Source organism: Panthera uncia, chromosome E3 (assembly GCF_023721935.1).
Source record: "Panthera uncia isolate 11264 chromosome E3, Puncia_PCG_1.0, whole genome shotgun sequence".
In the NCBI taxonomy this organism is placed as follows: Eukaryota; Metazoa; Chordata; class Mammalia; order Carnivora; family Felidae; genus Panthera; species Panthera uncia.
Window position 1 is genome coordinate 17,154,377 of NC_064815.1, and position 24,327 is coordinate 17,178,703.

The following is a 24,327-nucleotide window of genomic DNA, read 5'->3' on the forward strand; positions in this document are numbered from 1 at the left end:
GAAAGACCTAGCTAGTGCAGGAGCCATCCCAGGGAGGCTGCCTAGGCGGGGCCCCATTCTCTCCCCTGTGGTATCAGCTCCCCGACCTGGGGTCTAAGGGAGCTGACCACCAAAGACAGTCCGACTAGTTGACTAGCCATGGCGCCTGGGTGGCTCGGTCGGTGAAGCCTCCGACTTCAGCTCAGATCATATCAGATCATATCACATCACGGGTTCGAGCCCCACGTCAGGCTCCGTGCTGACAGCTCAAAGCCTGGAGCCCGCTCGGTTTCTGTGTCTCCCTCTCTCTCTGCCCCTCCCCTGCTCGTGCTCTGTCTCTCTCACTCTCAAAGACAAACATCAAAAAAAAAAAAAAAAAAAAAAAGTGCGACTAGTAAGACTTTGGGGTCACATTCCCATCAGCGTGACTGTTCCCTGCCTCAGTTTCCTCTCCACCTCACAGGTGAGGATAGTCTCTAGTAGCTACCTTGAGATTTCAGGGGTATCCACAGTGCTCCCTTGTGACAGAGACTTGAGGCCCAAGGTTAGAATGCCCAGAAATGTTTAATTTGTCGGTTGCAGCACGGCGCTAAGGAACAACATGGTTGTCTCCAAGAGACTGAGGGGCAGGAGGGGACCGGAGAAGCAAGCCCTCCCGGGGGCTGGGCATGCCGGCTGCCTTTTTGGTTGGGGGCTGGGCCTCCGACCCCAGCCCCAGGAGACCCAAGGCTGTGTTGAAGAGGTTGATGGGGGTGGAACCATCGGTGATGAGCGTTGATTTCAGGCCCAGGCTCTGGAGCAGTTTCACCTTGAGGAGCAAGAGGGAAGAGTCAGTCCCCTGTTCCTTTTCTTGTCTCCTTGGCCACCACCCACACTTATCGCACTCTGCAGCTGTCACCCGAGCCATCCTCCTAGGATTAGTCGCGGACAATAAGCGAGGTGTATCAGGGGAGACTGAAGGTTTCACGGGGGCTTAGAAGGCCTGAAAGACCCGGCCCCACTGTAGCTGCTTCCAGAAGCTCACCATTCCACCCTCGGTCGCGGCCGTTCAGTCCTTTCTGTTCCTTAAACGCACTGAGTTCTGTCGTCCTTGTGTCTTTGCACATGGAGCCTCTCCCAGGAAGCTCCCGTCGACTCTACATCGGCCTCAAGTATCCCCTCTTCCGAGGGACTCTCCCTAAACCAGCCAGCATCCCTGGCTCGACTTCCTTCAAAGCACTTGCCACGGACTGGGGTTCCACTTGATGACCATCCGCCCCAGGGGCTGCAGCTCCCTGCCGAAGCTAGCACAGTGCCTGGCAGAGGCCACCGTGCACAAGTTCTACAGGCCAGGACACGGGGACAGTTTCACCTCCTCTCCCCTCCGCCCCCAGCATCATCTTTCCAGATATGTCTGCCCCAGCTCTGCCTTCTTGGTTTCAAATATGGTCCCAACACACACATACACACACACACGCACACACACACCAGCCCCCTCCCCACTCTGACCTGCATCTCTGGCCCAGCCACAGCAAGGTCCCTGATGGTGCTGGGGCCCAGGGCCTCCGTCATCTGCTTGAACTTCTTCACCTCCACCTCCGCCAGCTGCTGGGCCTTGCTCACCTCCAGCTCCAGCTGGGCCCGGGCATAGACCAGTTCTAGTTCTCGCACTTTCCGTACCCGCTGGAGCTCAGCCTCCTGGAAGGGGGTGGGGGGAGAGAACGCAGCATTGTGTGGCCCCTGGGAACTGTCCCAGCAAGCCAGAGAGAACAGAGGCCAAAGGGATGGAACTGTAAATGGACAGTCAATTTGCCAGGTGACTCCTGGCCAGGCTGCCTTGTAGCTGGCGACTGGTGGGAGTCCTCAATCCAAGCCTTGGTTCTGCCATCTGTAAAATGGAGACAGTACCTGCCGCCTGAATGGGACTTCAGGCATTAAATAAGACCGTGCGTGTAAGACACGTGCAGCACTTTGCACAAAGCTGGCCAACGTGTGAGTGCACATTACACAGAAGACAGAGGTCATCATGCCCGGAGGGGAAAGGTGGTTAAGCGAATAGACACAGGGCAAAGGACTTTATAAACCACGGAGTATTTAAATAGGGCTTTACATCGGGACACCTGGTCTCCCACTCCTCTCCAGGGCTGCAGTGATGGGGCCTCTTCCAGACCCCCTTCCACAGGCATCGCCCCCACTCACCGTCTCAATGGCCAAGGCCTCGGCTTTCAACTTGGCCTGTAGCACGGAGCCTTCTCCCTCGATGCGCAGGGCCTCAGCGCGGGACTCGGCCTCCGCCTTGGCGGTCCCCGTGCTCTCCACGGCAGTGCTGGAGGGGCGGCGGGGGTCAGGGGACGCCAGGAGGAAGCCCAGCCCTGCCCTCCTCCACCCTCACTTCTGGGCAGCAGAAGTCACACTCGTCTCAGTCCCTCCACCAGCTGCTTTCCAAGACCGGGCCCTCTTTTCCTCTGGTTCTCAACCCACCTCAGAGCCTCCAGCTCCAAGAGTTCGCGGCGAGCCTTTTCAGCTTCGGATTGGTCCAAGATCTTCTGCCTCTCAAGCCGGCCGCGGGCTTCTTGCTCAAGTCTCTGAGCCTCGTGCCTGGACGGGAGAGGGGACTGGGAAGATGCTGGCCATCTTCCAAGATGCGAGCCAGCTCTCCAAGGGCAGGGACCGCCAGTCTGCTGGGGGTGCCCGCGGGAAGCACTCAACGTGCCAACGGAAGCACAGCGTGCGCGCTAACAGCCTGGCACGATTGCAGGCGCAGGGGAAGGGACGGACTTGTGACCCGAGGCCCCCGCTTCCACACAGCCCACCCTCCAGTGGGGAGAAACAAAGGGACGTGGTTGATTTCGGACAACGACAAGTTCCCTGAAAATGGGTGACGGGACACCAAGCAGAGCGGGTGCTGCTTCAGTTGGGGCAGAAAGAACTGGGCTCTGCGAGGAGGCGAGCTTCGGGCTGAGGCCCGAGGAGGAGGCCGGCTGAAGCGCTCTAGGCGAAGAGCATTCTGGCCGGAGGGAACAGCCAGCGCAGAGGGCCCGCAGCGGGGAGCCCGGCTGTGCATCTGAGGGGCAGAAAGGAGCTGGTGGGATTGGAGCACGTGAGCCTGGGAGAGGCTGGAAGGTGAGGTGGGGGAGGTAGGCCTGGATCCCCGGTGCCCGGAAGGACCACGGAACAAGTTTGCGTTCTAGCACAAGCAAGGTGAGAAGCCACAGGAGGGGGATGGCACCTAGTGGTACTTTTTTTTTTTTTTTTTTGAGAGAGAGAGAGAGAGAGAGAAGTCAGGAAGGGGCAGAGAGAGGAGACACGGAATCCAAAGCAGGCTCCAGGCTCCGAGCTGTCAGCACAGAGCCCGATGCGGGGCTCGAACTCACAGACCGTGAGATCATGACCTGAGCCGAAGTCGGACGCTTAACCAGCTGAGCCACCTGGGCGCCCTGTCCTAGTCGTATTCTTCAGTGGGCCATGCCATCTGCTAAGGGTGATCGCAGGCCGTCCGTAGGCGGGGGCGGGGGGAGGGCACCTTGTTACCCAGGTCGTGGCAGTGGGCCGAGGTAAGGACTCTGGAGAGGTCTGGCCCTCAGTGGGCACTGTGGGCAGTGGGGAAGCCCTGCCCCCAGGCCTCACTCACTTGGCAGCTGCCTCCTGGGAGTTGGTGGTGATCTCAATGGCCAGTTGGACGCTGCGCTGTAAGGCGTCCCGGGTCCTCTGGTCCACGGGCTCCACCGACTGCACGTCCACGCTGCTGACCACCAACCCGTTTTGGGGGAAGACGGCCCGGTCCCGGGGCTGGGGCAGAGCCCTGCCGTCGAGCCCCTTGGTTTCTGGGGTCTCAAAGCCAAAGACAGCAGTGCGAATAATGCGGGCAGAATTCTTATGGAAGTCATCGAAGGTGACGGAGGCCACGGCCCCCCGCACCCGGGACGCGATGGCCTTGCAGGCGTCACCCACGAAGTCAGGCACTGAGAAGAGCTTGGCTGTCTCCTGTGGGTCCTTCCGGTCCCTCAGCTCAAAGTGCCTGTGAACAGAGAGGCCCAGAACAGGAAGCCATCTTCCTCCAGGAAACGGCAACTCTCGTCTTTGAAAAGGACTCCGGCCCCCACCCCCCGTCACTGGCCAGGGTCTCCCACGACAGAGAACGAGAATTGCTACCCACCATGGGCCCAGGTGAGAGACCATCTTATTCTCCCAGCCACCCTAGGAGGTGGGGATGAGCACTATCCCCTTTTACAGATGAGGAAAGAGAGGCCCAGAGAGGTTAAGTGACAGGCCCAAAGTCACATCATATGTGGCAAGCCAGAAAGGTGAACTCAGGCAGCGTGGCTCCAGGGTCTATGCTCTTAGCGACCATGCTGCAGTGCCCCCCCGCCCCAGAGAGGTCAGCGCCCCCATCTGCCCCTGTCACAGTCCTGGCCACTCCGCCCAGAGGTGGGTGTGGTGGGGCACAGCCGCCGTATGGGACTCCCCTCCCCCCTCTCCGGTCACTGCCATTTGAGCTCTAACTACGTACAGGGCACTGTTCCAATTCTCACCGCATCCCTTCGACCGCCCCGTGAGGCTGACGGTTGTCACTCTCATTTTACAGATCGGGAGATGGAGGAAAGCACCGAGTCACTGGCCTAGGTCCACAGCTAGCAAACGGCAGGGCCGGGACCCAGGCAGCGAGCCCCAGAGCCTGTGCTTGGGGACATCTGCCCACTCGCACTGGGTGTGTCCAACCGACATTTTCACGACCTTGCAGTTATGTGGTTGGCTGAACGTGAGCCCAGCGCTGCGGGACCCAGGGCTCTTCCTCCTGGCTCCCCCCCCCCCCCGGCCCTCCCCACCCCTCACCAGTTGTAGGCGAGCTGCAGCTGCAGCCTGGCATGGTCTGCTGTTTCGATGGTGATGACGTCTGTGAAGAAGTCAGGCCCGAGCAGCAGGCAGAGAGCGCGGCGGGCGTGGGGACGCTTGGGCCTCCCAGCCGAAAGGGACAACACAGTGAACTGCTCCTCGGGACCTAGCGACACCAGCTCGGGCCCAAAGACCACACTGCAGAGGGAGCCGGGAGTCAGACACACGGAGAACCCCTCCCGCCTCGTCCCCCTCGCCCCTGGTGGCCCTTCCCGCCTCCCCCCTCCCCCCCCAGTACCCCCCCCCACCCCCCCCCCCCCCCCGAATGGCCCCTCACCGAGCTCTCTTCTCTCTGTAGTCATACACCTGCACAGCAGCGTTGTGAGGGACCCGGTAGCTGACCACGCGGCTCTTGTTCCGGAGAGGGGAGGGCTGGGGGGTCTTGGGCATCTCCTTCACACCCCTGTCTGCCAGCGGGTCCTGCCCCTTGTTCAGCAGATCCTCCACCCCAGGAGGTAGCTCTTTCTCCCACAGGACTTCGTCCTGGGTCAGCATGTAGGTGCTTCCAATCACAGCTCGTACCTTGAGAGAGAACGGGGAGGGACGTCACCGGGAAGGGAAGGGGGGAAGGACCCAGCTGGCAGCCCGGTGGTGGTGGAGGGTAGCTTGGCGCTGTGGCCAAACATGGTCTCTGGAACGAGGCTGTATTCAGATGCACTGGCTGCTAGCTCGGTCGTCTTGGGCGCACCCCTGCTTTGGTTCCTCATCCGCACAGGGCCGAGGAATGAATGACATCTCAGATTAGTCTAGTGCTGAGAACTTGGCACGTGGTAAGGGCTTCAGAGGATTTCTTCTGGAACTTTCCTTCTGGGGGCAGCTTGGAGGGCATCGGAGGGACAGATGCCATCAATCCTAGGACCTAGGTAACATTCGCTAACACCTCCTGGGATTCTGAGCTCTACTTTCAGGTTGGCGTCTTAGAGAAAGAGGTTGGAGATGTGGTCCTAGGTCAGGCCAAGGTCAAGGCTTCAGATGGGGGGGGGTGGCAAAGAGGAAAAATTCCACCTGGATAAGGGGATGGGGGAGGAATTTGGTTCTTGCTGTTCCCAGGCCACTCCCCAGTTAGATCTTTATGCTGGGGCCAGTTCTGCAGTGGAGACAGAGTCCCCGTCCTTAAACCTGGCTCATCTTCTCCCTGGGGAGCTTCTCAAGTTTGCACTTCGCTATTTACGACAAAGGGAAGGCAGATACTCCACGGAATGCCGGCCTGCTCGGATGCCACCACCAAGGCTGTCGAAGTCTCCTCCCCCATCTCCACCACGCACCTGTCCCCGTCAGCCCTGAGCAGGCCACCACCGTGGCCGCACAACAGTAAGGGTGCCCATCCCTCAGCTGTTACCCTTCCAGTCTTGATATCCTGCACGTAGATGCCCTCATTCTCGTCCAGAGGGATGGCCTGACGTTCTTCTACCACCTCTACCTTGGCAGAGGGCACGTACTCCAGGGGCCCGCGGATGAGCCAGTTGTCCCCAGCCTGGTGGGAGACCTTCTCCTCCTCTTCTCCCTCCTCCAGGGGTTGCAGGGCCCTCAGCAGCAGCCCCTGCTGCTCTGACAGCACATATATATCCTGGATGCCTCGCTCCAGCCTCTCTCCAGGCTGGAGGAAAAAAGACTTCTCGCCCTAGTGGAAAGACATGGGGTTAGAAGCGGTTGCCACCCAGAGTCGTGACTGCCTCTGATAGCGCCTCTTTTGGTTCCTGTGGCCACAGGCTTGTGATGAGGACAGGAGCCCCAAAAGACCCTCCTGACGTTCCCACCGTAATACAGCGAAGCATTATCGGGACCATGAGGCTCTCGACAAATGCCCACAGATCTCATCCGGTCAAACCGCCCTTGATAAATCCTGTAAACCGTCAGGACCTGGACCCTCACAAGCTCAACTGTTAAGAATAAACCTCTTGGAGGGCCTGGGTGGCTCAGTTGCTAAAGCGTCCAACGTCCCCCACCCCCCCTTTTTTTTTTTAATTCATTTTTGGGAGAGACAGAGCATGAGTGGGGGAGGGGCAGAGAGAGAGGGAGACACAGAATCCGAAGCAGGCTCCAGGCTCCGAGCTGTCAGCACAGAGCCCGACACGGGGCTCAAACTCACTAACTGCGAGATCATGACCTGAGCTAAAATCAGACGCCCAACTGACTGAGCCACCCAGGTAAGTGTCCAACCCTTGATTTCAGGGCAGGTCGTGATCTCATGGTTTGGGAGTTTTGAGCCCCGCATCTGGCTCTGTGCTGACAGTGTGGAGCCTGCTTGGGATTCTCTCTCTCTCCCTCTCTCCCTTCCTCCCTCCTCACCACCCCCGTCCCTCCCATGAACTCTCTCTCTCTTTTTCAAAACTAAACATTAAAAAAAAAAAGCTTAAAAAAAAATAAGAATGACCCTCTTGTTGCTCATTTCTCCCATGCGTTGTTTTCTTGGGATGGTGTCGTCCGGACATTGGCAAACTCAGTTTCTGGGCCAAATCTGGCCACTGTTATTATTTTTTAACAATATATTTGAGATATAATCTATATACCATACAATTTTTCCGGTTAAAGTCTACAATTCAGTTGTTTTGGCATATCCACAGAGTTGTCCGATCATCTCTAGGATCTAATCCCAGGGTTTTCATCACCCTGAAAAACTCATTAGCGGTTCCTCTCTGTCCATCCCTACCCCCTCTAACCACTAATCTATTTTCTATCACTACGGATTTACCCATTTGGGACATTTTGTATAAACGGAACCACACAGGGGTGCGTGGCTGCCGCAGTTGAGTATCCAGCTCTTGATTTCAGCTCAGGTCGTGATCTCAAGGTCATGGGATCAAGCCCCACATCGGGCTCCGCACTAAGCGTGGAGGCTGCTTGGGATCCTCTCTCTCTCCTCTCTCTCTGCCCCTCCCCCCCCCAAAAACTACATTTTAAAAAGTAAAATAAATGGAATTAAACAATTCCAAGTACTAGCTGAAATACTAATGTAGTTTTTTTTAATGTTTATTTGTTTTTGAGAGAGAGAGAGAGAGAGAGAGAGAGAGAGAGAGAGAGAGACAGAACGTGAGTGAGGGAGGGGCAGAGAGAGGGAGACACAGAATCCGAAGCAGGCTCCAGGCTCTGAGCTGTCAGCACAGAGCCCGATGTGGGGCTCAAACTCACGAGCTCTGAGATCACGACCTGAGCTGAAGTCGGACGCTCAGCCGACTGAGCCACCCAGGCACCCTGAATGCTGATCATTAGCACACGAGCATCCGTACGTGCTTATTTCCTTTTATAGCTGAAGGATATTCCATTGTGTGGATACGCCTCAATTTGTGATCTGTTCATCCACTGCTAGACATTTGGGCTATTTCGGGAAGTAAAATGTTACAGGAACACAGAGGCACTCGTTCATTTACAAGCTGTCTATGCTTTTGCTCCAACAGTACAGTGGAATGTGCTCCCAAAGCCCAAAGTATCTACGATCTGGCCCTTTACAGAAAAGTGTGTCTATTCCTGGTAGTCCCATGTATAGTTAAGAGAGGGGTGAAGTGGGGTGGGGAGAAGCATAAACCAAGAGGTTTGTTTTATGCAAGATGACAAGGTTTCCAGAACAGCAGGCACGGATGGGACCCGGGAGGTGCTCCCAGAAGAAACTGTGTGGAAACTGAGGTTGGGGGCCACCAGGGAGATCAGGGGGACTCTGTCTCAAAAGATAGAACTAGACGTGCAAGGACACAGAGGGAGCCAGAACGAGCTTGGTGCTTCTAGAACATGTACCTGGGGTGGGAGGAGGGAAGGAAGAGGTCCAAGGGCCTCCACTCAAGGGCATTCACCCTCCCAGAGCAGAGCTCCAGGTGAAATGGAGGCACTCACCTTGACCACACGCTTCTGCCCCAGCTGGTTCTTGCCATCCGGGCCCACTGGGTCGAGAATCACACAGTAGTTGCGGGGGCCCAAGGTGGTGATGGGCACGACCCCCAGCACCTCCTCGTAGACATCTGGCACATGGGCCTCCGTGTCCTGCACGGTCACCAGCCACTCCTCTCCCGTGCGACGGGTCACTCCTCTCAAGTCTCGGAAGTTCTGCCGAGCCCGGAGGTGCAGGGCCGTCTGTAGGACAAGAGGTCGGGGCGTTTGGGGAAACCGATCTCCAAGTTCCTCAGGGGACCTGGGAGCCCCACTGGCCACTAAGTGCTCCCAGGCCTGACCGCCAGTCTCCACCAACCCAGGAGGGCATTTTAACCCTCTCAGAGGACTCAGGATACCCCTCAGGTAACTGACCTCTGCAGTTTTCTTTTAGTGGCCTTAGAAATATTGCTTCTCTTTCACGTTCATGTCCTCTGCCACTATTCTCTGCCACTCAGAGTGATCCCTACCCCAGGGTCCCTTAACCTCCCAGAGCACAGACCTTTTCTGTGAGGATCACGGCGTCCACCAAATCCAGAACCTCCTCAAACACTCCCGGGAGATATGCCCCCACGGAACGCACCAGCCATTCTTCCCCTGGGTCGGGTGAAGGGTGGGGGTTGGGGGGAGGGAGAAGCCATGTCAACATGACAGCAGGGTCAGGGGAGAGCCCGCACAGGGGAGGGTTAGGGAAAGCAGCAGTGGGCAGCCCCCAAAAGCTTATAAGAGAGATCCCAGGGAAGTACTTCCTCCCAGGCTGCTAGTGGCCATCCCCAACCCTGTGGGCAGAGCACGGCCTGTCCGCCCCCATCAGCACCCCTTATCGACCCCACCTGTCACCCTCTCCTTGCCGTCCCGGTCCCAGCACTCCTTGCGGGCCCTCAGCCGCAGGGCCTGGTTCTGCCTGATGACTGTGGCCTGGATAATCTCCAGGACCTCCACCTCCTTCTGGGGGATATATGTGCCTGGGGAGGGGAGAAGAGGCTGGAGGTGAACAGGTATCAGAGCTATAGTGGAAAGGCCAGGAGCCTCTGACCCGGACTCCGGCCAACGGAAGGAACTTACCAGGTCCTTCAAATAGCCACTCATCTCCTGCCACCACCTTCTCTCCATTCTTATCCTCAAAATCCAGCAACGCCTTAAGATGGAGGGCAGTGTTGGGCATAACCACCTGCAGTGGAGTGATGTCCTGACAAGGGAAGAAGGGAGGTCATGGGACATCCAGTACTGTGACTCCAGGAGTCATGCCCAATACCTTGGAGGTCAGAGTCCGCAGCATCCATCTTTATAGGTCCCCCCAAAAGCTGCCAAGTGGAATGCACAAGGTAGGGGTAGTCCCAAAGCCATCTGACCTGAAGAACTAAAACAGCTGACCGAGCAAGAGGAAGCCACTACCAATGAGCCAAGAACACACGATCCTCTGTAGGAAGTGCTTAGAAGCGGTTCTGAATTAGAAACCTAGGCTGGGAAACTGGGACACACCTCAAGGCCTAGTATGCCCCGGGGAAGTGCAGAAAGTGAGGAAGTGGGAAGCCTGGACGGCTGTAACAGGCATGCTTTGGCACATGGCTTTGTCATCAGGGTCGCTTCATGGTCACAAGATGGCCACCATGCTCCAGCCATCACGTCTCTTTTCGTCAGGAAGGGGGACCTGGCAACAAGCATCCAAACCTTTTAGAAGTTTGTAGAAAGGTTTCTAAGAGTAGAACTTCACTTGGTCTTTGATCTGAGGGAGGCAGGAAAGGAGAGAAAGAGGCTCAGAGAGGCTGGAAGAGATATGCCCAAGGTCACACAACTAGTGATGAACGGGATCCGGACTTGAACCTCAGTCTTTAGTGAAGCTTAGCTGCCCGCCGCTCCTTTCTCTGACCAGAGTGACCCAGCACGGAAAGGTCGAGCAGCTCTACTCTCTCCCCACTGACCACACACTGGGTTGGAGGCAGGTGAGCCCTTCCTTGTGCATCTTCAATGGGCACAGCACCTGGCTGATTGTGGTAGGGGCAGGCTACACACACACACACACACCCATCTTCCTGGATTGGAAGTGTCCAGCAGGTGATAAGACAGATACAGACCCCTGTCTCCAAGTACACCATGGACAGTGTCAAGGGACAGAGGTTGCAAAAACCTAGGGCACATCAGGAAAAGCCCTCTGGGAGTGGCTTTTGAGCAGGGGCTCAAAGGAAGAGCTGGCTTTTGATATAAAGGTGCAGGAAGAGGAGAAAGTGAGATTTCTGGAAGGATCGTGGGGGTTTTTCACCTCCCACATCTACTCTATCATCATTTTCTCCCTGTTCCGCTGAAAGCTACATCTACCTTTATCGCTGCCATTCCCCTCACCTAAGTCACCATCTCTTGCCTGGATAATGGAAAGATCTTCCTAATCTGTCTCCTGGCGGCCACCCTGGTCTCCTTCCTGTCTGTCCCCCACGCCACTGCAGGCTTCCAGCTCAGGTGACTAGGTACCCAGTAGTATCGCCACATAAGATTGGGAATGTGGGAGAAGAGCAGATTTGGGGGGAAGGGAAAGTGTCGGGTTTGGATGTCCAGTAGGAACTGGCAGCGGGACATCCAGGAGAGAGCCTCCCACAGGCAGCTAGGGGCTCACAGGTCAGCAGCTCCCAGCGATGGTACAGGGGTGGATGTCTAACATAGACGAAGTGGTCAAGGCCACGGGAGCAGGAGAGGGCTCACAGGAGGTTCAGGACAGAATCTGAAGGCAGAGGGCAGGAGAGGAGAGGGAGACATCGAAGAAGATGGAAAGAGATATCCACAGAGTAAAACAGGAAGATAAGTTTTAGCGGGGGGTCGGGTGGAGGGGAAAAAAAGACAAGTTTTTTTTTTTTTTAAGTGTTTATTTTGAGAGAGAGAGAGAGAGAGAGTGAGCAGGGGAGGGGCAGAGAGAGATGGAGACAGAGAATCTCAAGCAGAATCCACGCCCTTAGCGCAGAGCCCAGTGCGGGGCTTGAACTAATGAACCATGAGATCGTGAGCTGAGCCAAAATAAAAAATCAGACACTCAACCAAGGGAGCCACTCCAAAAAGACAAGTTTTAATAACAGGGCAGGTCAACAATGGTTGTGGCTAAGAAGACCCGTGAGACACAGAATGTCCACCCAGGTTAGGAATTAGGAGTTGGGAGGCCTTGGAGCCTTGTGAAAGCAAGTTCAGTGGAGGTGTGGGGCGGGGGCAGGGGCCAGATGTAGGGGCTTGTGAGGAAATGGGGCAGAGGACATCAAGCAGTTATCAAAGGGTAAGTATGAAAGGAAAGCAGCAGCAGTAAATAGCTAGAAACTGGATTTATATATAGGGCCCTCATAAAAGTTCCTACTTTTAAATTTAAATTTCAGGGGCGCCTGGGTGGCTGAGTCGGTTGAGCGGTTGAGCGTCCGACTTCAGCTCAGGTCATGATCCCGCGGTTTGTGCGTTCGAGCCCCGCGTCGGGCTCTGCGCTGACAGCTCGGAGCCTGGAGCCTGCTTCGGATTCTGTGTCTCCTTCCCTCTCTGCCCCTCCCCCACTTGTGCTCTGTCTCTCAAAAATAAATAAATGTAAAAAAATTTCACGTGCGTATCCTGGGACCCAGCAATTCTTAATAGTTTCTACTCTTAAAGAACAGCAAACACTATACGTGCCTGGTTGGCTTAAGTTGGTAGAACATGGAACTCAATATCAGGGTTGTAAGTTCAAGCCCCAGGTTGGGTGCAGAGATTACTTAAAATCTTTCTTTCTTTCTTTTTTTTTTTTTACATTTATTTATTTATTTTTGAGAGAAAGAGCACAAGTGGGGAGGGGCAGAGAGAGAAGGAGACAGAATTCAAAGCAGGCTCCGGACTCTGAGCTGTCAGCACAGAGCCCAACACGGGGCTTGAACTCAGAAACTGTGAGATCATGACCTGAGCCAAAGTTGGACGCTTAACTGACTGAGCCACTCAGGCGCCCCTAAAAATAAAATCTTGAGAGGCCCTGATGGCCGGTTAAGCGTCCGACTTTGGCTCAGGTCACGATCTCACGGCTCCTGGGTTCGAGCCCCACATCGGGCTCTGTGCTGACAGCTCAGAGCCCAGGGCCTGCTTTGGATTCTGTGTCTCCCCCTCTCTTTCTCTGCTCCTCCCCCACTCACACTCTGTCTCTCAAGAATGAATAAACATTAAAAAAAATTTTAATTAAAAAAAATCTTGAAAAAATGTTTTTAAACACACACACACACACACACACACACAAACAGCAAACAGGAACATGAACAAGGACACACAGACAAGGATACTCGTCGCAACACTGTTTTTCCTTATAAATCGGAAACACCATGAATGATACTCAACAGGAAAATGGCTGAGCTTTTAGCATCATCTGGAATTACATAGAACAAATGAGACTTACATAACAATATGCAGAAGCTCATTCAAAATACACTGGCAAGTGACAATGTGATAGCTTTATGCAAATAGGTTATAGTTGATATGATTTTTTTTTTTTTTACACATACTTATGTTAATGCATAAACATATCTGGAAGCACAGACCCTGAATGGATGATAGTAGAGGGCTCTGGCGAATGGTGAGTAGAGATTGGGGGCAGAAGTCACGAAGGACCTTACAGCCTTCTGGATGTATTCTTTAGAATGAAAGCTTCTGCAAGTAAGCCTTTAAGGGCAGAGAAGGATGGAAGAGACAGAGCATATTTATTGGCCAAGAGAAAGGCAGCAGTAGTGGGGAAATTAAAGACAGAGGAAAGAGAAGCTCCAGGTGGGGTTACAGGTTAAGTGTTGGACTTCAGCTCAGGTCATGACCTCATTCATGTTCAGGACTTCGAGCCCCCCATCGGGTTCCACGCTGATGACGCGGCACCTGCTTGGGACTCTCTCTCTCCCTCTCTCAAAATAAATAAATAAACTTAAAAAAGATAGAAGTATATAAACTTACCCAAGGAGGTGAAAGACCTGTACCCTGAAACTACAAGACATTGATGAAAGAAATTAAAGGAAACACAAATGGAAAGACATTTTACTCTCATGGATTAGAAGAATATTGTTAAAACGTCCATACTGCCCAAAGCAATCTACAGATTTCACGAAATCCCTATCAAAATACCAACAGCATTTTTCAGAGAACTAGAACAATCCCAAAATCTGTATGGAACCACAAAAGACCCAGAATAACCAAAGCCAGGGGCGCCTGGGTGGCGCAGTCGGTTAAGCGTCCGACTTCAGCCAGGTCACGATCTCGCGGTCCGTGAGTTCGAGCCCCGCGTCGGGCTCTGGGCTGACGGCTCGGAGCCTGGAGCCTGTTTCCGATTCTGTGTCTCCCTCTCTCTCTGCCCCTCCCCCGTTCATGCTCTGTCTCTCTCTGTCCCAAAAATAAATTAAAAAACGTTGAAAAAAAATTTAAAAAAAAAAAAAAAGAATAACCAAAGCCATCTTGAAAAAGAAAAACAAAGCTGGAGGTAGCACTATTCCAGATTTCAAGTTCTATTACAAAGCTGTAGTGATCATGACAATATGGTCCTGGGGCAAAAATAAACATAGATCAATGGAACAGAATAGAAAGCTACAATTACAGGGTCAATTAATCTTTGGTAAAGGAGGCAAGAGAATGCAATGGGAAAAAGTCTTTTCAACAAACAGTGCTGGGAAAACTGGACAGTTACATGCAAAAAAAAAAAAAAAAATGCAAGGGTACCGCTTTCTTACACCATACCCAAAAATTAACTGAAAATGGATTAAGGACCTGAATGTGAGACCTGAAACCATAAAAATCCTAGAAAAGAGCACAGACAGTAATGTCTCTGACATTGACCATAGCAACATAATTTCTAGGTATGGTCTCCTGAGCAAGAGAGATAAAGCAAGAACAACCTATTGGGACTACATCAAAATAAAAAGCTTCTGCACAGCCAAGGAAATAACCGACAAAACTAAGACAACCTACAGAATGGGAGAAGACATATCCATAAAGGGTTAGAGTATCCAAAATATATAAAGAACTTACACAACTCAACATCAAAAAATAATCTAAATTAAAACAGACAGAAGACATGAATAGACACTTCCCCAAAGACATCCAGATGGCCAAAAGATACATGAAAAGATGCTCAACAGGACTCATTATCAGGGAAATGCAAATCAAAACCACAAGAAGATATCCCCTCATACCTGTCAGAATGGCTCAAATAAAAAACACATGAAACAATAAGTGTTGGCGAGGGTGTGGAGAAAAAAAGGAATCCTTGTGTACTGTTGGTGGGAATGCAAACTGGTGCAGCCACTGTGGAAAACAGGATGGAGGTTTTGCAAAAAATTCAAAATAGATCTACTGTATGATCCAGTCATCACCCTAAGGGGTATTTACCCAAAGAATGTGAAAACACTAATTCGAAAGGATATATGCACCCCTTTGTTTATTTCCGCGTTATTTACAATAGCCAAATGGTGGAAGCCCAAGTGTCCATCAACAGAAGAAAGGATAAAGAAGATGTGGTATATACACACAATGGAATATTACGCAGCCATAACAATAATGAAATCTCGCCATTTGCAACAGCATGGATGGAGCTGGAGAGCATAATGGGAAGAAGCGAAGTAAGTTAGAGAAAGACATACCGTATGATTTCACTCATATGTGGAATTTAAGAAACAAGTGAATAAAGGGAAAAATAGACAAACCAAGAAACAGACTCTTAACTACAGAGAACAAACAAACTCTGTTACCAGAGGGGAGGTGGAGGGGGATGGGTGAACTAGGTGAAGGGGGTAAAGAGTACACTTATCCTGATGAGCACTGAGTAAGCATATGGCATTGTATGGCACACCCAAGCCTAATACTGTAGGTTAATTACACTGGGATTAAAATAAAATAAAATTAAAAAGAGACACAGAAGGATAAGCCAGGTTCCCGGGGCCACCTGATGGAGGCCCCAACAGGTAGAAAGGAGATGAGCACAGATATAAAATAAGGGAAGGGAATGCAGACCCAGATCCTGCCAGATGGCCTGGACTTCTAAGTATGTGGCGAAGTTGTTTAAGAATGAGTGGGGCACCCAGGTGGCTCAGTCAGTCAAGCATCTTACTCTTGATTTCGGCTCAGGTCATGATCTCATGGTTCGTGGGTTTGAGCCCCGCGTTGGGCTCTGTGCAGACAGCTTGGAGCCTGAAGCCTGCTTCAGATTCTGTGTCTCTCTCTCTGCCCCTGCCGAGCTTGCACTCTGTCTTTCCCTCTCTCAGAAATAAATAAACATTAAAAAAATAAATAAATAAAATAAAATAAAATGCTACTAAAAAATAGGATAGAAAATAGGAAGGGAGTGGAAAATGATAAATATTTAGAGGCATGCAGAAAAAAAGTGGAGAGAAAGCTGGTTAGGAAGGAAGAGAACCACTGAACAGAGCTGGCCTGGAAATGAGCCACTTGACCCATCAGCTACTTGTAATACTGTCATCTTTGTGGATCTGTCCTCATGGCCAGGAAGCCCCTCCTGGGTATGAGGACAGGAAGGACAGGTTGGGGTCACAGCAATCCAGGACCGGCTTTGGCCACAGGTCCTGCACATAAGAGACTGTTAAGATGACAACCTCCAGTTGGTGTAGGAAAGAGACCAGGAAGAGAATCTGAGGGACAGAAGACGGAATGAAAAGCCCTGAGGGGTCATGACAACTGAGGAGGCGGGGATTGAGTTTCCAAGGTGGGGGAGGTGGGAGAATAACCAGGTCCCGAGTGGACTGGCACCAGGAGGGGCTGCAGCAGAACAGAAGAATTGAGGTCAAGAAGGCCAAGTCATTGACAAGGTCATCACAAGGACATTAGTGAGGCTCCCATGAGTCAGAAGGGGAGGGAGAGGGAGGCCTGAGGCAGGCACCTTCTCAGTGGAGACCAGAAGGGAAGAGGTGTGGGCAGAGAGGGAGGAAAAGGAACGGCTCCATGACATTGGGCTCCAAAGAGGGAGAGGCCCTGTCCTCCTGGCCTGGAGGATGTGGGGTTTGAGAGAATGAGCTGCTGTGGGCTGGGGAACCTAGGGAGCTTTCAACACTGCCCCCCCCCGCCCCCCCCAACCACTCCCCACCCAGAGAGGGACTGAGCTGATCCGAGGTAGGACCTGGGTATGGGGGATTTTCAGGCCAGGGCCTGAGGGCCACGTAAACAAGGGCCAGGCCACAAGCACAGGCCTGTGATGCCTTCCTGAGGAACGGTCACCAGTCCCCGAGCCCAAACTCATCTCGTCCACCATTGCGGTCACTGCCCACCAGACTGCCCAACAGTCTGGCACCGTTTGAGTGGATGAAATGCTCACACTTGGCATAATTGTTTAGCACCAGAGTGGTCGGGAGCTTCTAGCAGGCTCCAGAGCCTGGAAGGTCAGGAGGGGAGATGGGCTGACATCTCTCAAAGGAGGGGCGGGTCTGCTGTGGGCATGCTAGGAGGAAGGAAGGAAGCAGTAATTCTGTCCTTGGGGAGAACCTGCAAATGTTGCCCCCACCCCCTCCCACAGCCCCAGTTTGTTTTCCCTCCAGAAGGCAGCGCAGAGCCCTAGGACAAGGCGGCAGAACAGGCAGAATGATTATAGAGGAAGCAAGCCAGGTACCTTTTCCAGCACCTCCCCTGGGTACAGGGGGAAGGGGTCCTGGGCCAGCCGGATCTCTAGGTCAGCGTGGCGGAGCCGTACTTGCCCTGTGACGTCGAACAGCACCAAGCCCTGGGGATCCCGGGACACCGGGTTGGCCACTGTGCAGTAGTGGCGTGGGGGGACAGTCACCATGCGCATGGGGGCAAACAGGACCCTGTAGGAGGGTGAGAAGCAGTGTGAGGACCTGGGGGACCCTGTTCTCATTTCTGAAGGAGACAGTGAATGGGAGAGAAAGTGTCACCCAACCCAGGGCCAATCCTGCCTGGGAACAGGAAGGAGATGGACGGTCACGCCAGCCAGACTAACAGGCACCCCACGGCACGGTCCCAACACCAACCTCTCATTGTCCTGCCGGATGTAAGTCTTTGGCCCGACCTCCACGCGGGACACGTTGCTGTTCTGGTCCAGCACATGGATGTAGTGGTATGGGGGGATGCGGATGATGGACTCTTCGGTTGCCATGGTGACTCCTGAGCCCAGGGCAGCAGGGGGATAGACAGGTGGGAAGATCCAACAAGATGAGCACAGGGGGCCGGCACAGGGCCAGCATGAGCCGGAGGACTGGCTGGAGATGGGGGAGTGGGCCTGTCCTCCTCCAGCTCGGATTATTTCACCCTTTTGAGCCCCACGCCAGCCGCTTCCTCTGTTCTCCCCACCCAGGGCACGCAGCCCATCCAGACCTCATCCCTGCCGAGACCTGCTTGACACAATTAACCACGGAAGCCCAGGTTGTTCTCTGCCTATTCCTTTCCCTCCCCAAGCTGCCTGCAGCACCGGAAGGGGCTTTAGATGAAAACTCTGGAGGTGCCGGAGGTGGCCTTCACCAGCAGAGCAGGAGCAGTGACTGGGTGGCTCCCCGGCTCCTCCAGACACAGGCTTGTTTATTTCAGGGGATCCCGGGACCCAGCTGTATTGCAATGGTAGCCCACAGCCTAAGAATATTTACACTATCTTTGCACCCATGCCCCCACACACATTTTCAGCAATCTGGGATGAACTGTTCAGACACGGGCCACCTCTCAAGGGAGGGATCCCTGGCGGAACTGGTGCTCCCATAGAGTCAGCTGGGTTGCAAACCCCAACCAAATTAGTCCTTTTCTCCCCAGTTCTCTCTGGTCTGTGGTCACTCTTTGTTTCCTGTGTTTGCAGGTAGGGGTGGGTGGGAAGGGAAAGTGAATGAACAAGTGCGTCTCTCACCCACCCCCATCCTACCTGCTTCTGAATCCTGGGTGGTTCAGGAAGGTCATGCCTCCTGCCTGAACCCCCGTCCCTGCCTCCAGCAGGCCTTGGACTTTGGACGATACATCCCTTGGGGTCACACAGAGGGAACCAAGTTTATTAGACAACTCAAAGCCCTGCCCTCTGAGACTTTGGTCAGGCCATTTTGAAGCCACCAGCAGAAAAGTAGGGACACTTCATCTGCCCCACCATTCAACTAACTTCTAACCTGAGAAGCGGGAGCGAGGACGGAGTGGCTTAGCGCAGGAGAAAGAGGCTGAAGCCCCAAAATTGCAGAAGCCAGGGAAAGGCACAAGAATTCTACTTAACCTACACACTCTGTAAAATTTTTATTTATTTTTTTGCTTAGCAATTGTGAGTTTCCACAACCTCCTGATTCCTGCTTCTCTTGAAGAATTAGGAGCTACACCCTGCATTTCCACCTAGCAAAACTGGCTAGAGTCAAGTCACAGCTGCTGCCTATAGATGTGACACCCCCCACCGCCCAGGCCCGCCTGCCCCCTCCCCGCCAATCGTGCACTTACCACAATCCCCACGTGCTGTTCCTGTTGTCCTCTACCTAGGCTGCTGCACTCAACGACACCTGCCTGGCTCCTGCTTAAGTCTCTAACTCAGCATCATCTAGTAGAACCTTCTGTAATGATGGACATATTCTAAATCTGGATTCTTTGGACTGGTCACAGGCAGCTACTGAATACTTGCAATGTGACCAGGGGAACTGAGGAACTAAATATTAAATTTCCATCAAGGTGGCCAAATAAGGTTGGTCAGTCCCACATTACAGTGTACCTCCAAGTAGCTGAGTCCCAGGTAGGGACTATGGATCATTAGAGGCCACGCAGCAAATCAGTGGGATGAGAATCCCCATGGAATGCTTGGTCCTGTCCTTCTCTGGTGGCAGCCATGGGACAGTGGTTAGGGGCACAGATTCAGCCAGACTGCCCGGTCTTACGGTTCTGATTCCCTGCCTTGTACTGTTTCCTTAACATCTTACCTCATTTTGAAAGGTTACAGTTTTCACCTGTCTTCCTGGTACACTTTCCACATCAAAAGAATGTTCTGCTCTCTATCTTGCAACTTTGTATGGGATTTGACCTCGATACTTTTTTGTTGCTCTGGTTTATGTGAAGTTAATTCCCCGGGACTTGTAGGAGTGGCTTTTCTGACGTCAGGGCTCCCTCTTCTGTTGTTTTCAGGCAGTGTTTGAAAATACAGGGGCTGCCTTTCTGCTTTCCTTGATCTGTTCTCCTCCCCACTCTTATCTTGACCTTCTCTTTCCTTCCTCCCTATTGCCCAGTCTCTCTCTGCTGTGCTTTCAAAGTGGCTTCCTGAGGAAGCCCCCAAAGAGCCCCCAGGAGCCGGAAGTACCTGCATCCCTTCCTGGATGGGGTAACTTCAGACGAGTCCATTGCCCTCCCTATACCCGTTTCCCGGCCTGTAAACTGTGAACGGATAGGGCATCTACCCGAGTTATGAGGACTGAGGTAATCATAAAGTACTTGGAACAGAGCCCGACTCTTCAGAAGCACTATGCCACTTATTGCTGAGGCAGGAATAGCCTGAGGCCCAGCTCCCTTAATCAGTTAGGGGATGTGGCCTAGCACCAGAGACCCCCTAACCCACCCGGCCTTAACCCCCCTTGCTGAGTGGTCAGAAAGCTGGCAAGTCTTGTGTCGCCCCAGCTGTGGGGCTAGAATGGCAGCAAAGAAGGGGCATCTGAAGGCTAAGTGAAGCCTTTGCCAGGTTCTCTGCAGGGTAGAAGCCTGGCCAGGAAGCCAGATGGGGGAGAGGAAGGGCTAGGGCTATAAGCGGAGGTGTGGACAGGGCTCCGTGAGGCACCCCCTAGGGAAGATCTGAACTCTAGAAGGCCATGCAAGGGCTGGGAAGCAGGCCCCAGGAACAGCCTCCAATGACTCCTTTTTGGACAATCCCCCACTCCCTATGGCTGAGGCCTCTCCACCATCTGTCATCCCAGCTGGGCCCAGTCAGGGGGGCTGAGAGCCTCACCCAGCTCAGTGACTCAGCTGAGAATCATCCTTATAGCTGATCTGGCTGGGCTTCTGCCTTGTTCCAAAGCCAAGCCCTTGTTTCAGTACTGGGACCCTATCTTATCCCCCCTGACTGCCCACTACCATACCCTAAAGCTGTGCCTTCCACCTAGACCACCTGCTGTTCACCCCAGAACAGACTTTGCTCTTATCCTCTTGCTATCTGTAAAAAGAAGCCTCCACGTATGACCTCTCCAGGGAGCCAGGGAAACCACTTGACTCAGGCAGCTTGTTTGTGACAAGTCCCAGATTTACACTTTTGGGGTGTACCAGATGACATGGATAGTCAGAACATTGTCTTTCCAGTAAGGCAGGCCCCTCAAAAAACAATGGTTAAGGATGATGTTGGCCTTTGGAAGGTCCTGCCTAGACCTTGGGGCTGGCCCCGGCACTCCAAATCCACTCATCCCCTCCCCTTCGGGGCCTGCTTCCAGGATCTGCCCCCTAGTCTGCTCTCTGCATACATGCCCAGCTTGGTCTGATCACACTTCCCCCAGATGTCATGAGCTTCCTGCAGGAATCCGTCAGCTGTTGCCCAAAGTCTCAGACACTGCACCACACCCACGAAGAAGGGGGGCGGGTAGTGGGTGGAAGGGCAGAGAACAAAACCTGTAGGCAGAAGCTGCTTCATCTGCTAGTTAAGACGCAGCTATAGACCAGTGTCTTGGCTCCAAAGGAAACTTACAAAAAGGAAACTTACACTACAGCAAAACTCAATGAGCCTCTCTGGTCACTACCTGTCAGAGATCTTCAGGGTCAACTGTGAGTGCCTGGCACAGTGACTCAAACAGATGTCTGAGTGACCAGCTTTATGGTGTATTGGTCTGTAGTGAGCGACATCGGCATCACCTGAAGCTTGTTAGTAAGGGGGCTTCTCAGGCCCCACTCAAGAGCTGCTGAATCAGCCGGCATTTTAACCAGATCCCTCGTGATTTGGGCACATATTAAAGTACCAGCAACTCCGGCCTCAAGCAGCCACTCTCAGTCCTGGCTGTACTTGAGAGTCACCTGGAAGTCTTCGAAAAGCACTGATCTCTGGGGATTCTGACCTCAGTGGCCTGAGGTGGGGTGCAGACATGGCTAGATTTAAAATCTCTCCCACTGACCCTGATACACAGCAAAGATTGAGCTCTGTCAATCTGGGGCCACTTGCTAGCTCTGAGCCTTAGTCTCCCAGACCGAGAAATGGAAAGGAAGGACTATTTCCTGGGCCTAAAGAGATTAGTGACTACAGGATGGCTCTAGGGCACAGGAGCTCAGAGGGTGGCTGGGAGGAGGGAGAATAAAATGAGCTCAGATTACAGACTGCTCAAGGGCAGGGCATTTCGTTCAGCCTGGTCCATGGCAGGTCCAAGGAGCCCCCAAGCAGACCTGAAGCTGGAGGGGAAGTCAGTGACTCAGCCTGCCACCATCCTCCCTATCAAGCTCAGGTTTAGGGAAATGTACAGGACGCTCAACATACACAGGGGCTCATCGTTGCCGTTTCCCTGTGTAAACATTCTAATCTTTGGAGAATGCAAGAGTCACATTACTCAGGGACTGCTCAGAGGCTATTTACCGGCTTCCCAGTTTAGGGAGATTATTTCCTACTATAGGGGGACTAGAGTGGAAATTCAAGAATTTGTCTCCCACCAAACAGGTTTAAGAGCAGCTTTTTGGGAACTTTTCTTCCTAGGAAAGTGTTCTCTGAGCTCCAGCTCAACTACCTTGTGGGAGAAGGAGCAGCTTGGTGGCCTCACTGGGGACAGAACAGTTCTGCCAGCTCAGGATGCTCCTCGCCCTATCTTCACCCTACTTCCTGGATGCTGCCAATTAATGCCACTCATTGAAGATGAAGGTTGTCCAGTTGAGAAGTGACCCAGGAACCAGGCTTCAGAACCCCTGATCTAGATCAATGTTTTCTAAACTTGCTCCATCACAGGAACCAGCTGAGAGTGTTGCTCCTGTTCATGCTGATTCCCAGGCCTCATCCAGCCCCACCACACCAAAGTTTCCAGGAGACTCTAGAATGTGTGTCTTTGGCAAGCGTCCCCCAAATAACAGCTCCCACTTATTAGGAACTTAAACTGTGCCAGGCATTGTGTTAAGGACCTTTAATTCATTCATTTAATCCTCACAAGAACCTAGATTAGTTAGCAACATCACTCAGGATCACGCAATGATCAAAGGACAGAGCCAGAACTCAGCCTGGGATCGCTGCTGCAGAGCTCCCAAACCAGGAAGCACAGAACAAGAACTTAGGACCCGGGTGGGGCAGATTATTCTCTGGGAGACAGGGTCAATGGCACTTCACAGCCGAGCATTTTCTGCAAGGGGAGGGGGGCTGGGGGGGAGGGAACTCCTCCATCCAACAAGGAGGCCAGAGTCACTTTGGAGCCCTCAGGCTGTCCCTGGGCCTTCCGCTCAGGGTGGCTGCTCTATCGGCTGGCTACTCCAGAGAGCTGCCCCACCCAGAAAGCTTCACCCGGGGTCAGGCTGGGTACCCTGTTTGCCAAGGGCAGAAACAGGCAGAAGTTTCCAGGGAGCCCACTGACTGGCACCCCATGTAACAGCCAGCTTTCCCCCCTCACAACCCAGGGGACCACCCAGGCGGGAAACAGACAACACAGGGGACATCTGCCTCAGTTACCATCTCCCACCCCCATACTTCACTCCTGAGAGCCAGCTCTAAGATCCCCATAATCACAGACTGGCGGGTCCAAATGAGTTTCCTGTTTCTTGATTTCAGCCCCCACCCCCCCACCCCCAAAAGAGAAAATGAGAGAGCCTTGCTCAGCAACCCCCAAGCCTTCTAGAAGTCAAGCCTACCTTGAGATCACTTTGCTAACCACCTCCCAAATGGCCTGCTAGGATCACGGTCAGCATAGCCTTAAGTGAGGCTGTGGGAAATCCTCAACATTTGGCATAGATGAAGGATCTCAGTGTGTGGGGGGCGGGAATCACATTCTAAAAGCTCAGAGAGGACAGGCCAGAGCCGAAGTCCTTAGGAGGAGGAGGCAGAGGCCTATAGCAGGGACCCAGGAGAGAGTGCGAATGGACCCAACTTGCCTCTGCCCTAACTTCTGATGTGGGAGCCTGAAGTCAAGAGGCCTTCGATTTGGGGGGTGGGGGAGTGTTCGCAAGATAACAAGTTGATCTACGTTTACTTCAAAAGACAAAAAAAAAAAAAAAAAAAAAAAATCCAGCAAGGAAAGCAAAACCTCCCACGGTCAAGCCTCTACCCACCTTCTTCCTCCTCCGGTTCAGAGATGTCTTACCTGCCCCGGCAGAAGCAAGGCCTTAGAAGGCAGGACGGGGCTAGGCGAGCCTTAAGGGACACAAGGTCCCACCAACTGTTTGGGGGCTTTGGGACCTGTACGAAGTACACCCAGAAGGAGTGCTGCCTGCCCCAGACCCCTCAGAGGGGGAAACTCCCAGGCCCGGCCCTAGGGATCACTTCCCGGCAGGGCAGGCACTCAGGGGTGGGGCCTGGCCATTTAAAGGGCCCTCGCAGCTGGTTCTCTCTTCCTCCTCTGGGCGGCTTCTACTGCAGCTGAAGGCACTGCAGCCTCTTGGCTCTCTCGCTGAGGTCCCACCTCAGAGCCAGCTGGCAGTGCTGGAATGAGACCGGAAGGGTCAGAGGGGCAGGTGCCGAGTTCACCTCTGCCCCACGTGACTTTCATTTCCCAATCTGGCTGAATATGTTTCTGCCACCCCACAACTGTTTGGGCTCCTGCT

The 24,327-nt window shown here is 53.3% G+C and overlaps 1 protein-coding gene across 3 annotated transcripts; it reads right to left on the bottom strand.

Annotated features, from left to right (window-relative positions):
• Window positions 1–502: 502 nt before the first annotated feature.
• On the bottom strand, window positions 503–24,253 carry MVP (major vault protein). Of its 3 annotated transcripts, none has more exons than XM_049638607.1 (15): window positions 23,868–24,253; window positions 17,661–17,793; window positions 17,282–17,477; window positions 9,775–9,898; window positions 9,543–9,674; window positions 9,212–9,306; window positions 8,677–8,913; window positions 6,191–6,472; window positions 5,129–5,373; window positions 4,792–4,989; window positions 3,590–3,976; window positions 2,440–2,556; window positions 2,158–2,284; window positions 1,468–1,656; window positions 503–787 (listed from the first exon to the last, which is right to left on the bottom strand). In XM_049638607.1, the coding sequence occupies exons 2-15, from the start codon at window positions 17,783–17,785 to the stop codon at window positions 569–571; spliced, it is 2,673 nt and encodes an 890-aa protein (XP_049494564.1). In that variant the 5' UTR covers window positions 17,786–17,793; window positions 23,868–24,253; the 3' UTR covers window positions 503–568. The 3 variants fall into 3 exon arrangements, with proteins under 3 accessions (XP_049494564.1, XP_049494563.1, XP_049494565.1); XM_049638606.1 differs by having other exon boundaries at window positions 23,836–24,253; XM_049638608.1 differs by lacking the exon at window positions 23,868–24,253 and adding an exon at window positions 23,419–23,812.
• Between the last annotated feature and the right edge of the window lie 74 nt (window positions 24,254–24,327).